General features: G+C 52.6%; 1 protein-coding gene across 6 annotated transcripts in view; it reads right to left on the reverse strand.

Annotated features, from left to right (window-relative positions):
* Window positions 1–164: 164 nt before the first annotated feature.
* The window catches only part of ATN1 (atrophin 1), a 28,360-nt gene continuing 13,980 nt past the window's right edge, over window positions 165–14,544 (reverse strand). For 2 of the 6 annotated variants that reach the window (XM_074895778.1, XM_074895768.1), the window contains exons 2-11: window positions 9,639–9,766; window positions 9,230–9,423; window positions 8,893–9,030; window positions 8,401–8,514; window positions 5,059–7,100; window positions 4,581–4,803; window positions 3,756–4,473; window positions 2,328–2,471; window positions 1,872–2,052; window positions 165–1,289 (exon numbers count right to left, since the gene is read on the reverse strand). In XM_074895778.1, the coding sequence (XP_074751879.1) occupies window positions 1,256–1,289; window positions 1,872–2,052; window positions 2,328–2,471; window positions 3,756–4,473; window positions 4,581–4,803; window positions 5,059–7,100; window positions 8,401–8,514; window positions 8,893–9,030; window positions 9,230–9,307 (3,672 nt within the window). In that variant the 5' untranslated portion in view covers window positions 9,308–9,423; window positions 9,639–9,766 and the 3' untranslated portion in view covers window positions 165–1,255. Of the gene's footprint in view, window positions 1,290–1,871; window positions 2,053–2,327; window positions 2,472–3,755; window positions 4,474–4,580; window positions 4,804–5,058; window positions 7,101–8,400; window positions 8,515–8,892; window positions 9,031–9,229; window positions 9,424–9,638; window positions 9,767–14,544 lie in introns of those variants that run through there. The other 4 variants (XM_074895806.1, XM_074895787.1, XM_074895797.1 and 1 more) reach the window with 3 other exon arrangements.

Consider the following 14,544-nt stretch of genomic DNA (forward strand, 5'->3'; position numbering starts at 1 on the left):
TCCTGGCCCCAGTAAAGAGAAAGTAACACAACGGAGTCTGTTTCTGGAAGGGTTTTTTTCTGTTTGTGTTTTTTTTTTCCCTTTTTTAAGAGCTTCATATATATATTTATATATATAAATTATTAGAATGCGTGTTGGGGCTTGGGAGTGCGTGGGGAACGTCATTTGGGTGTTTTTTCCATAGCTGGGTTGTTGGTTGGTTTTCTTTTCCTTTTAATGGTTAAGTAAATATATATATGGGGACCAATCGAGAGATACAACTGTGAAATCGGACACACACGCAGGGGGGCAAGGGAGTCACAAGTTGCTACATAAAACTGCCACGTCTAATAGGATGTGCATGAGTTAAAGTACATCAATTAGAATGGGTGAGGGGAAAGGGGCAGCCGCCATCTTAAAGGCAGTCCCAGGATGCAGTATCGCCCGGCCACATTAGCTCTCCCCGCAGGGCTCAAAGGGGTCATGGGTAGTGATTCACAGTCTTGGGAAGTCTTGTGGTGCTTTGCACCTTTGTGGCCGTGCCCGTTCCTGTCGGCCGTGGGAAAGCATAGCCACCATCTTGCAAACAGTCTCGCAGGGTGCTTTGCACCCCGACGGCTGGGACCGGTCCCTCTGCAGGCAGGAGTGGCCACTTTTGAAGGGGTCCCGTAATGCTTCGTTTGCATCGGAAGCAATGTTGGAGAATGGAAAGCTGCTCCGGCTAATCTGAAAAAGTTCCACGTTGCTTTTCTGTATCGCTAAGTAGTATCTTACACCTAAAGGGGGGTGGGGCGTGAGGAAGCATCTTGAAAAGAAGGCTCTGTTGGGTTTTGAGTTACTTCTTGGCTGCACCTCCTCCTCGCAGAAGCAGAAAAGGCAGCAGCATCACGTCCACGAAGTCCTGCAATACTCTGCAATTTGTATTTAATGCAACTGTTCCCTTGAAACAAAGGTTGGAGCTGCTGCCACCCTGAATTCATGTCAGTCTTTGTCTGAGCTCTGTGCAATGCTGATTCTGTTTTCCTCAGAGCTCTGCTGAACTCACGTACCAATTGTTTCATATCTGTTAGTGGTGTTTCAGCCCCTCCCCAGTTCTCTCCTCCACTTTGCTCCCAGGATGCCATCCTGTACTTTACGTCCATTTTCTCTTGCACTCTACTGCATGGTGGGATCAGGATGTGTCACTCTGCAGCTTCCCCTCCCCGAGGGTTTGGTTGATCGATTGCTCCTCTTGAGAGAAAGACATGATGATGTCACGTTGACAGTAGAAGTCCATTTAAAGGGGTTTGTCACTTTCTTTCTTCAGGTGGCTAGGAAAAGAAGAGGAACAAGGTGACTGTGAGAGAGGAAAAGGCTATTTAGTATCTCCCACTGCCTTTTGTTAGTTTAGAAGCAGGCAACACTGCTGGCTTGGAAAGTTTTACAAATCCTTGAAGTAGGAGGTGCTATTGAAATGGTACAACGTTGCACCTCTCTTTCCCAACGTGCTTCCCCATGCATTTGTGAAAGCCTCATCTTGGCAAAAGCATCCAACCCTTGTGAATGTTTGGCGTTTTGCCAGGGGCATCAGTTAGTTGTAACTGTATTAAGCGTGTGTGAAACATGCAAGTTTACCCCCTACCCCAGAGGAGAGCAGCCAAGACCCCAGATGAGATTAGCCACTGAACAGCCCAGTTGCCAAGATCACCACTTTCCTGGTGGCCAACACACAGTGGCAAGGCATTCCTGCTCCCAGGTGTGGGCTCAAGCCAAATCACCCACTTCAGGGCCAACGCTTCCCTGTTCCCACTGCCTCTGCCACCCCCAAGCCAGGGCTGGGCCTGGAGGCATTACTCGCAAGGACAGAGCGCTCCGCTTGCCCCGCGCTGCGGAGAGAGCACAGTTCTGTGCACCTGTAGTAATCCTCCTGCGTCGGGAGCGGCACGCCGTGCAGAGGGTGGTGGGCATGAAGCCACTGCTGCTGCTCCAGAGCCAGGCGCTGCAGCTCAGCTGACTGCGCGTGCATGGCCTGGAGTTGATGTGCTGCTGACATGGGCGCCGAGAGAGAGCCTGGCAGATCCCTGTAGGGTGCAGCTGCAACAAAACGGAGAATAAACAAGTTAATGTAACACCATCCTCACCCATGGCCCCGTAGCTTTGTCGAGACTCTGCGGCACTTCCTTTCCCAGCCCTGCTCCTGCGCAGGACTTGCTCGTCCGCCCTGGCAGTGTAGGCCCATCCTCTGCCATGCCAGAGCTCTGTTTAACAGACCTCAGAGGTTGGTCCTGTGACCCCCGCCATGACCACCCTGCCCCTTGGAGCTCTGATGATGCTCTTTAGAAACCAGCAGTCCTGGTGAGCACCCTTACCAAAAAGCTGGTGGCGCAGCACTTCATTCTCATGTAGAGGGTGAGGCAGGAGAGGGTTGGGGATGGTTCCAGCTGGGTATGGTATCCGGGTGAGGTGTGATCCCGAGGTGAGTGGGTCAATAAGAGGGTGAACAGAGGCTGAGGCTGGGAAGAAAAAGATATCACAAGATAATTGTCCCAGGCTTCGTAAGAGTTGACGTGGAGAAAGGCGCAAGGCACGACAAAACAGTCATGGACAGGGTTGTTGTGTTTAAGGATGGGATGATTTCAAGGCTAGACAACACAGTACCATGTCCTTTCGAGTGTTACTCTTTTGGCCTGCACTGAATTCCATGTAAACCAGTCTGGCATAGCTCTGTCCCTACGCTCCTCAGGGAGAAGGTACTGCTCCTTGAAGTTGATTGTGCAAGGACCTGCTCTGCAATCACGTTTGTACCCAGCACTATGCCTATCTATCTGCCACCCTGGCTGTCACACATGTGCATGCTCATATTAGGTGCTTCCATTTCCAGGTCTCACCCAGCACAGATATTCACTGCCAGTTCATGAGCACTAAGGCACTCAAGTTCGTGAGCACTATCTAAGGCTGAAATGCAAGGTACTATTTATATGAAAACTGCTCTTTTCAGCATTTTGGACTCACTGCCAGAGTGCTGGCTGGAGGCACCCAGGGAACGGATGTTCATTTGTACCTGATGCCATCTCTGAGTAGTGGCGACGGCTGGGTGTCTGTGACTCTGCCACGAGATCCCACTGACCGCTTACAGTACCTGAGCGGGTACAGCACTTTTTCCTATCATATTGTAGTTTGACTGTTGCTTCCCCGAGATTTTCATCCCTATACTTCTTTTTACTTTGCTTTCCTGTAGGATGTGGAAATGGAAGGGACCACCACTCAGCTCCGAAGGACAGCAGCCTCCGGTTCCTTACAATTAGCCCATCTTCTCTCCCATCCCATCCCACCATCTGCAGCAAGAGCCACAGAAGCAAACTAGAGAACCAACAGTTCATTAGTCCTAAGGATACTGTTGAAACTGTTAGCAGGGCTCCAGCTCCCGCTGCGGATCACAGCACGAGAGATGCCGTCTATAGCACCCGCATCCTGGTAGCCAGTGGGACGCCAACACCCATCCCGCATCCCCAGAGATCCAGAACTAAAGATCATGGGGCAAACAACTCTGCTTGCCACTAAGCAGCAAACTCCCAGACACCCCAATACCTGCAACAAATGTCTGTGTCTTTAGGGGGATGGGAGCGAGGGCAAGGCTGCATGACCATGATGTTGGCCTCTTCTGGCTGAAGAGGTAGGTCTGGGGGGCTCAAAGTCTAATCTCAGCAGCTTTTGGGCTTTCCCCAAGGCCAGAGGGAGGGAGTGCAAGGAGGGAGAGCAGAGCTTTGTGCAGGGCACCACAGCCATGGGGTCCTTACCTGCGTGTATGGCATCCTGCTGGTGGAGATGGAGGTGGGAGTGGATGTGAGAATGCTGATGATGATGAGGTGTCACATTGAGCATCTGCAGCCGGGCCAGAGGGTCATTGCTGAGAGCAGCCACCCGCTCGGCATGCTGGCGCTCCGCCGCCAAGCGCTCAGCGTAGGACATGTCAGGACGAAGGGTTGGGCCGGCTGCCAGCGCCAGCCTCTCCCGCTCCAAGTGGCCCAGCCCTGGGTGGAAGGGAAAAGCGGGATGAAGGCTGGGGGCCGTCTGCAGACTCAGCCCACCATGGCGTGGGAATGGATCCATGGCAGCAGCTGGCACAGCGTGGAGCTGCTCCAACTCAGCTGGCTTGACTTCAAAGCCAGGCTTGAGACGTTCACGCAGGTCCCGGTCCCTCAGGTCTCGCTCACGGGCTTCCCGCTCCCTCAGCTCTCGCTCCCGCGTCGCTGGATCGCTGCTGTAGATGGCCGGCACGTTGTAACCCAGCAAGCCTGGGTCAACTGCACCCAGTGGCACGTAGAAAGGGTGGTTACGGTTGCTGGGGGACATGACGTGGGGCCGTGCATATTCACTGAGGGTGCGCAGAGCTGGGGTGTCGGGGCCCAGGTAGGGGGGAACAGTTGCTACAGCACTGCCCTGCTCGAAGGAGGGACGGTGGGGAACTGGCCCGAGAGATGAGCACTCAACCGGCCGGCCCTCCTGAGCCATCTTCTGCAAGAGAGCAGAGAGACCAGCATCAAGTTCCATCCGGGAGTGGCTGAGGGTATCCTTGAGCATCCTCCCCAGCTGTGCTGTGGCAGAGAGACCCCCAGACCTACCACGCTCCTCTCCAGCTCACGCTCCTTCTCCCGCTCCCGCTCCTTCTCCCGCTCCCGTTCCCGTTCCCGCTCCTTCTCTTCCCGCGCCTTCTGCTCAGCCTCTCGCCGCACTTTCTCTACCAGGTCTGCCCTTTTCTTGGCCAGCTTGGAGCCATCGAGTGGCACAAAGTACAGATCTGTGCGGGAGCAGGAGTTGAAACCACGGTCCAGGTGTTTGTTGAATCTGGGGGCAAGAGGCAAAGCCTGTCAGCATGGGAGGGGGCTAGAAGCCTGGGATGGGGACAGGGATGTGGACAGGGATGAAGACGGGGACAGGCAAAGCTGAGCCAGGCACTGTAGAAAAGGGAACAGCATCACGGGAAAGTCAAAAGGGCGCAGCTGCACTCCACGATTGGGGTGACCTCCCCTTCCCTGCCTCATACGTCCCTCCCCAGCCTGGGGAAACCCCCCCGGACCCCCCACTACAGCTGCCCCTCACCTGGCTGACTGGCTGGCATGGCTCGGCACATCCACCACCTTGGGGGGCGGTGAGGGGCTGCGAGCGGGTGGCACGGGGCTCTCGGGGGGCTCGTACTCCTCCGATGGCTCCTGCTTGATCTGTGCGGCACTGAGGGGGAGTGGGGGCGGTGGGGGGGCTGGGGCAGCCATGCTCCCTGGCAGGGCTGGTGGGGCAGAGGGGACGGGCGAGGGGGCTTTGTAGCCCCCTGCTACAGGGGAGGAGGCCACCCGGTAGCCAGGAGGGGTGGCTGCCCGGAAAGGGGCAGCCGAGGAAGCGGGGGGTGAGCCTGGCTTGTATGGGGCTGGGGGCTGGAAAGTGGGGATGGGGGAGGCTGCCCGCTTCCCGTAGGGAGCCACGGCTGAGGGGGGTACTGGGGGAGAGACCGTCTTGTACGGAGCCGTGGAGGGGGAGGCCATGGTGGCGATGACAGTGGAGAGGGTGGTGGCAGCAGAAGTGACCGGAGGGCCAGCACCATGGGCAGGGGAGGGGGGTGGCGGCGGGGGGAAGGTGTAGGTGGCAGGACTCTGCCCTGGGGGGTGAGCACACATGCCAGGGTAGCTTCCCTGGGAAGAGGCAGCAGAGGAGGAGGAGGAAGAGGAAGAAGAGGAGGAGGAGGAAGAGGAAGAAGAGGAGGAGGAGGAAGAGGAAGAAGAGGAGGAGGAGGAAGAGGGGGCTACGGCAGAGGCCAAGGGAGCCTGGCTGTAAGCAGCCTGGCTGTGAGGAGGGTAGAGGCGCAGCCCGTAAGCAGCGTGGGAAGGGTGATGGCTGCTTGACTCCAGGGCATGTGGGTAACCCCCGGAGGGCTGGGGGGGAGCAGCGGCTGCCGGGGAAACCCCACCACCACTCCCATGACCGTGGTGGTGCTGCTGGGGTGGCTGCTGGTGATGAGGAGGCTGGCCAGGGAAGGGGGCCGCAGGGTGGGAGCTGGTGTTGCCCAAGGGGCGGCTGTAGGGGGGTGGCCCCTGGCTCCAGACGGGCTGGGAGGGCAGGGAGGGTTGGGTGTATTTGGGGGGCTGGCTGGACACAGAGAGCCCGCTGGGCGGGGGGAAGGAGTGGCCATAGGAGGCACTGTAACTGGGCAGGGGCTGGGCCGGGGAGGGCTGGGCGTACTGGGCCGAGGAGCTGGAGGGCGGCAGTGGTGGTGGGGCGTAAGGGTAGCGGGAGGGGGCCAGGGCCGGTGCCTTGTCCTGCCCCATCCCGTGGGGTGACGGAAGGTGGCCGCTCAGGGCCTGCCCCACCATCCCCGGGGAGCTAGAGGCAGCCACCGCGTTGTTGAGCGGGCGCAGGGCTGGTGGGGGAGGCAGATTGGCAGAGACGTGGGGGAAGGATGGGGCCGAAGCCGGGGGGGCAGCTGGAGGGTTGGCTGGGGGTGTCTTTTGAGGGGGGAGCCCCCCAACCACTGATGCCAGTGAGATGGGGGTGGTGGGTGGTGGATTGTGCTTGGCGCTGAGGGTCTGCTCACGACTCCCTGGTGCTGGGAGCCCCCCCACTCCACCAGCCATTTTGGCCCCAACCTGGACCACATTGGCTGTAGGGTACAGAGGAGCGTGGGAAGAGGAGGAGGAGGAAGAGGAGGAAGAGGAGGAGGAGGAGGAAGGGGGAGCAGATGGGGCAACAACAGCAGAGGAGGAAGAGGTGGGTGTCTGTGGGGCTGGAGCCTGGAAAATGCGGGAGGCCTGGCCCTCTAGCTGGGAGTGGTAGCTCCCTGCGGGGGGTCCCTGGGGGTGCACCTCGCTCGGGAGCCCAAAGCTGGGCTCTGGTGGGCGGGCCAGGCTGTCAGGAGGGGGAGCTACCGGCGGGCTCTGGGGAAAGAGCGGAGGGTGGTGGTAGGAGTGAGATGGCCCCTGGGACAGCACAGAGGAGGAATCGGAGTCATTCTCCACGCTGCCAGGGCTGTAGACGCTGGGTGAGGTGCTCCTGTTATCCTGGTCAATGTCCCGTGGGTCACTGCTCATCTCATCATTGAAGCTGTGGCCATCAAGGCTGTCAACATCGGATGGGGACGGAGGGCAGGGCAACTCCTGAAGTAGGAAGGAGAGAGACGTTACGTGGCCTCTCAAACCATGCACAATACTTTTCAATTTCCCAGAGAACTTGCTTTCTGACCTTTCTCTGCCAGCACTAGAAAACTCCAAAGAGGGAAGGAGACATCATCTGGCAAGGTATAAATAACACCAGTTCTCCTGCCTCCCCTTGGAGGAACCTCAGCGCTCTCAGGTCCTTCATGAGCATCACACGCTCAGGGAGGAGGTAACGATGGGCATCTTGAGGGAGGGCATGGAACTGTTACAGATGAAGCTGAGAGTGAATAGATAGGTCATAGCCAGCATCACCACCACCAGCAATGGGCCGTTGGCCAGGGTACAATACCACAGTGTACGCAACACAGCCCCCAGGCCCAGAATTGCTCTTCTTGTCCCTGCAGAGCTCTCCTGGGCCCGCTCCCCTCCAGCCCCCTCTCACTGCCCCACTCCTTACCTCCTAGAGTCCCCCCTGTGCTTCCCAATCCCTGCCCCTCCCCACCACCTCTCGCCTCAGGCAATGAAGTATCGGACAATTAACAAGTGCCACTCTTGAGCCTCAGGGCTTACAAAAGAGGCTAAACTGAAGAAAGATCACTGTTGAGCTGAACAGACAGAGTGTCCACACGGAGAAATTATGGACTGTTCATGTGGAGAAATTACGTAGGTGTAAGTAACCACAGTAGTTTAATTACAACGACCTCATAACGCAAGCAAACATCCCCATGTTTGCAGACCTTTAAGGCCAGTTCCCTGAACAGGTTAACAGGGAATTGAGAAGTGCAAGAGCTGAGTCTTCCTCCAATCATCCAACTCCCTATCCAGTCCGGTGGGATTTCCAAACAGCCCTGCCACAACTATGTGGCATGCACACGAGCAGGTTTTGCACGACTGTCACCTGGAACCCACCACGACTTGAGCACCTCCATTTCACACTGCTGTGGGCGAGCAAAAAAGGCAGAGTCTAACCCGACTGGCAGCTGCGTGTGGAGCCAGGCTCTTGCCACTGAGCCGGGAAAGGAAGGGCATGTGCCCAGCTCTGAGAGTGCGGCAGTCCCCTGCAGACAAGGCAGAAGAGATGGAGAGCCTCCATCTGCTCAGTCATCACTCCTGGTGGCATTTTTGTAGTCTGGCAGATGCCATTTAGGTTAGAAGAGCTGCAGGGTGAAACCCGAGGTGCCAGAGCTGCCAAGCAGCAGGAACCTCAAGCTGGGCAGGTGTGAGCAGCACAGGTAGGGAACAGAAGACTCCTTTGCCCTGGACCCAGTACATGCCAGCAATCACAGCAGGGAGAACTCACCTCGGTTTTGGTTTTTTTGGGAGCATTGGTGTCTTCCCCTTCACTTTCTGAGATCTCTTCTGTTCGGCCCTGCTTGCTGCCCTTTGGGGTGCAGGATTCCTCCACCCGGCCTTTCTGCAAGGAGAGAAGAACAGGGAGGTGGCAGGGTCCTGGGGAAGTTTCACACCCTGCCAGGCCTTCACAGACTGCAGCAGGTGAGACACAGCCACCACAGCACATGTGTTTAAGATCTTCACAGAGCAACAGTGAGACAGGATATCACAAAAATTAGCACTAAGAAGGGCTGGTGAGACTGAAAACCAGTTCTTGGGAGATGGTAGGAAGTGCAAGATGCTAGGGATGAGAGGAAAGAGGGATCCCACCCATTTCAGAGAGCTAATCCAGCATGGGTTCCTCGGTGGATCCCTTCTGGTCTGTGTCCCTGGATCCCCAAATGAATTCCACTCTGAGAAGTCCTCAGGCACCCCACACTTGAGTACTAGCTTATACTACCTTTGCTGCTTGTCGGGATTTCTCCGCTTTGCCATCACTGCTGGAGGTGCTGACGCCCCCGGGGGAAGCTCGACCCCGTGACCTGAGCTCCTCTCGGGGCCCTGGAGTCTCTTTCTTCCGTCCACTCCGCATTGACATCTAAGAGAGGGATCACTGGATCAGTCCTGCTTTGCATCTCCCTCCACTCCTGCTGTGTCCCCAGCCTCCCAAAGCCCCTGAACCCCTAGCACTCCCACTGTGCCAAACTCATGTCCACAAGCTTTGCTGTGAGCCTCAGTTCCAACCCACAGCTTCAGCGTGGCTCTGGTGTCCCACCCCCGTCTCCCACCTCACGTACTGAGTCCTTGTTCTGTCGTGTCTTCATTCTTTTGAGTGTGGGACCCCCATTCTCTTTGGCCCGGTTTGACGAAAACATAAATTTTTATCACTCTGCACCCCCCTTCGGCTATTCCCGGGGAGATGGAGACAGGCAAGAGCAGTTCTTCTGGAAGGGAAGCTTACACCAGCAACACAACAAGATCACGGTGAATCCTGAAAGAAAGACAAGGAGGTAAGAGGGGAGAAGGACTGAGTGGACATCCTTTGTCCGTCTGCTATAGAAATACAACAAAATTATTACTGTTTCCTTAATTATTATTTACAGACGTAAGGATCTTTACCAAGAATGTAATAAACTTTCCAATCAGAAGGTAAAAAGATTTGGCCACTGTCACCTCTGATTTCCGATTTCTAGGAGTGATACTTACACAATGCGAGGCAGTCAGCACCCAACAATAATTTTTTGGAGGAAGCAGGAAGTAATGGTTATCAGTATGTTGATTTTAGTATTTCCTCTGAAATCATTTTAGTATTTCCATTTCCTTGTTTATCTGATCTTCAGAGAGAGAGGGAGAAAGATAATGGGAAAGTGCTTTAAAATGGTTGTAATGACAATTTTCCCGACTTCTTAAGTTCCTCTTTGCACTTGTCAGTGCAGTAAGCCACACTATCCCTAACTGTCCACGTGCTGTCATTAGCTAGTTCTGCATAATGAGCCCCCAGTGGCCTTTGCTGAAGGGATATTGTAGAGCCCTGCCCTCTCCAGAGCATACACACATGCATACATGCTATGCAGAAAATCAAGTCTTGCTTAGGCTGTTCAATGCCCAAGGTATACAAATAGGTGTGAGAATATGCATTTAGCTTTGATTTTGCATGACGCAAACAGCATTGACTGTTTAGCTTGGAGTGCCCGCCTGGGTCTCCTTCTTATCCGTACGCTGGACTGCTTCTCAGGGTACCAGATAAGAGTCATGCCCAGAGATGCAGAGTACACCCTTACACTCGGCAGCAGTGGGAAGATTTCTGTGATCCCTCTGAATAAATGTATAGCTGTGTGCCATGTCCAAAAGTACTGCAGGTATTTAACACCCTGTCATGCCACACAGTTCGTAGTTTAGAGTATGAAAGCACCATGATTGTGTTAGCCTGGAAACTGGACTGAAGTGACTCAGAGATGCTGCTCCTGAAGCTAGTTTGCTTGACTCCATCCACCTTAAGATCTGTTGCACTGCACTGCACGGACTCATCAAAAAGAGACTGTCCTTTCCCAGCCTGTCATTCAGGCTCCTATACTCAGCCTCTGGAATGGGCAATCCACAAGACAAGGAAACGTGTCCTGTGGATGAGGCATCAAGAGAAAAGAGACGCATCTCTTGGGTTGTATCCTCTGATCTGGAAGCACAGAGTTTTGTAAAAAAGATTTGAGATTTAGGACTCCTAAAGACCTGAGAAGATCAGCCTCCAGCCAGCCAGTGCAGCCTCAGTGTGGATGCACTTTCATTTCTCTGAGAAGGGAGCTGAAAGCAGGGATCAGAGCAAAGGCACCAGATGGGAAAACTCTTGGACCTCCTGTGCAGCTCTGCTGCTGGATTGTGTGGCCCTGGAGTCACTGCTTTCCACCACCTCCATCTCCCTGCCTCTGTGAAAAAGGAGTAATAACACTGGCCTGTCTCCTCTGGGGCTCCACATCATCCCTAACCAATGCTGAGAGAAACCCATCCGGAAGGTACGTGGGAAGAGCAGGGGATTGTTTGTTTTAATTTCATTAATATTTTATTTGACCCTCATCATGAAAGCCACAGGGGACTCATCCAGCATTAATTCCCACAAAAAACAATTCATTAACTGAGCCCTCTTCTTTAATAGAAAAATAGCTCACAACGGCTTATAACTGACCTAATGGAGGCAGAGCACTCTCCTAATCCCTACCAGCTGATGTGTTTTACAGCCTTATATTTCTGTCATATTTTGGCCTTCAGTTGCTAATTCAGCCAGTTACATTGATGCTATTCTAGATAAGCATCTAGAATTAACATTTCTTACACAAAACAAACACTATAAGTAAAGTGATCCTAATTTAACTCAACTTCAACACACGCCATGTTGGCAACCTTCAAGTATTAGCTCAGCTCTTGAACACACAGAAGCAGCAACAGCACATTACCAATATGTCACTGCTCTTTACATTCAACAGGGATACCACCCACACCTCCCACACCAAAGAACCGAACATCATAACACAGCACACAGGTCTCGATTCAGCTTTTCATTAACCCTGTAATGACAATTATGGTCTTCTTTCCAGAGAAGTAAGTCAGAGAAATAATATGCCAACCACATACTGAAACTTCCCTTTTTAAAAGAGATACCAACTCGGTACTTATGTCAACCGCTGAATATGCAGTACCAAACAAAGCCAGAAACAGTTATGTTTCAGTAGACATAATTAACCACTGGGGCAGAAGTTTCTATCACTTAAGAGAGTGAAGACTTTTCTAAAATATATTAACAGAATTGACACACACATTATTAGGCTCAGTACAGCAACTGTTATGTGAGAGGCCAGATGAGAGGACCACAACATTGTCTTCTAATTTTAACATCTATGAAATAAAAGCTTGCAATGTGAGCCTCGACAATTGACAAAGTTACACCTAACCCCTCCTGTCACCGAAGATCCCTGTAAATGTCTCTGAAGAGTTTTTAGGGCTCTGTGGTTTTGGAAAGGAAATGAGATATTTGGTAGGACTGCTGTTGAAGGGGTAACCTTTTCCTGTCCCTGTGAAGCCCTTTACAGGTTTGATTGAGTTATGAGGCATTGCAAATTGTATTTTCTGTTTGCATTTCATACAACCCAGCTTGGTTTGGCTTACTGCCCAAAGCCCTCCATATTCTCATGTTCACCCCGCTGCAGTCTCCTGTGAGCAACGCACACTCAGCAGTCATCCCTCACGTGGGATCCAAAATGGATCCCGCTCCTCCTCCTCCCCAGCTCCAAGTAACTCTCCTTGCCAAAGGTGGACTGTCCTGCACAGGCAGCCAGGAGATCAAGGGCTCCAGTTCCTCTTCTACTGAAGAATGCAGCTAAGCTCTCTCCTTCTCAGGCTGCAGTGCAGAGCAACTCTTCATAGGTAACAAAACTGGAATCAAATCCATCCCAAATGAGGTGCCCTCAAGTTTTAACTACTTTATACACCCTTGGTCTTAGAAAGTTGGTAAATGTTTGTTCTTGGCTCAGGAGAGCATTTACACGTTAGATTGAGGATCTGAGAAAATAAATTTTCCTAGATGGCAACAGAAGCAGAGAAACCAGGAACAGGACTGAGTTGTCTGGGATGGTGTTCAAAGGCTTGGCCAGGACTGTAAATGACAAATGAATCATGTGCCTCAAAGGTTTGCACATGCTGGGGCTGCACCTACAGGTACACCCAGCACATGTCCCAGCAGCAGGGAGGCAATTTCCAGTGAGAAAGGGAAGTCTGGGAGGTGCCTCCAAATTCATGGAGGGATGAAAGTTTTTGCTACTTCATCTGGTGCTCAATGGCAGAGCAGGATGGGCAGCCAGGAGCCCAGGGCTCCAGTGTGCTTGAGAAGGTTAAAAGCCTGCTGAGGTCCAGCTAGTCCTCCCTGGGGCCAGTGACAGGAGAAGGGAAAGCTGAAAGCTCCCAGTATCCATGTCACTTAACAAAAAGAGCTAGCACTATCATTACTTCAGCAGACATTTAAGGCCTGATCCAGTCCTCGCTGAGGTTAGCTGCTGGTACTCAGTTGTCAATAGTTACCATCATCTCTTCCCCTTCTTTTGTATTACTTCTCTCTTGGTGAAAAAAAATAAAATACCTCTGCTTGGTTTTATTATCTGCTACTCCCGATCTTCTCTGATTGTAACATTCCAGTAATCTCTGGCGGATTCAGATCTGTTCCAAGAAGGAGGGGGGGTGCAGCAGGCAGAACATGACTATGGTACATGACAGAGGAACCCACGTTGAACTAACCAGTGATGACTTGGGGATGGAGGGGAATAGCACTGATAGAGCCTCCTCTCTCCACTGAAGCTCTGCCTAGGCACTGCTTGGTAGACCAGATACCAGTTGGAGGCACTGAGTAAAAAGACTGCAAGGTGCACAGCTCGATCATTCAGTCTCAAAGAAGAAATTAATTAAAAATTCTGCCACCCATCAGGACCACAAATGCTGCAAGAAGGGGCAATTTGACAGCATCTGTACTTTTAAACAAAACGGGACAGCACCCATTCTCTGGTCCTGGGGGTGACTGGCATTACACAGCTTGCACCTGGTTGGCAAAATCTTTCTGCCCTCCAAAGGGGGATGGACACATCTAACCTGGTCACTGGCAATCAGTATGTTCCTACGCTAGCTCCTAAACCACGCTCAGGCATCACCTGGGAGAGCACTTGCTGGCACAGACCACAGACTGTACAAAGGAACAACCACCCTAATGGACAGACAGTGCTGTGCACCAGTGATGAGGCCCCTTTCGTTTGTTACTAGAGATTCAGCCAGTGTTATCTGTCACTAGATGCTAGTCCACAGAAAATAAATTTGGAGTATGGAGTCAGTGAAGTTCCTTCTTTAATCTAAGTGCAGATGTTCAGAAGTTCAAACCTCTTGTTTTCTTCAGTCGGGAACTGTTGAAAGTACACAGTGACTATTCCTTAAGTCATATTTCAAAATGTAGGAACTACATCCAAAATCCTGTGTGAAATCAAAGGCATTTGGTATGCAAAGGCAGGGACTGAGAAGTCAGAAGATGTGAGAATTAAACTGAGTCTGCTTCTCTGCCAGTTCATAAGCTGTGTTCCCATCCTGGTTGTTCTCTTCCCCCTTCTGCAAAGGGACAGGTTAGCACTGGAGGGAGGAACCAGGGTGGCAAAGCAAACACAGCTTCTTTCTAACACATTGCAAATACTGGAAAGTGTCCTGAAAGTAAGGAGAGATGATAACTGATGGATCCCCCTTGACAGGTAAAGATCCCTCGGAAGGGAGTGCCCATCTGCAGCAGCACAGCCAGGGGACACACACCATGGATAGGAAGTGTCAGAAGCTGCCATACACATATACACTGGCCAGTGAATGATGGTCCCAGGCATTTTTAATTCCTGTCTCCATTTCCCTCATTTTAGAAAAGGAAGACAAAATTCCCAGAAATGTAGTTGGGTTTAACAACTGTGTAGTATCTTGAAAACACAAAGTTTCGTTCCAAAATACTGGTATCAGACAACCTGAAGTACACCACTTCCCAGTGGCTAATTACCTGACTTCACACTTGAACCCTGGCATCTTACTATAGGGCATGATGGAGAAAGGGAGG

This window comes from Athene noctua, chromosome 1 (genome assembly GCF_965140245.1).
Source record: "Athene noctua chromosome 1, bAthNoc1.hap1.1, whole genome shotgun sequence".
Lineage (NCBI taxonomy): Eukaryota > Metazoa > Chordata > Aves > Strigiformes > Strigidae > Athene > Athene noctua.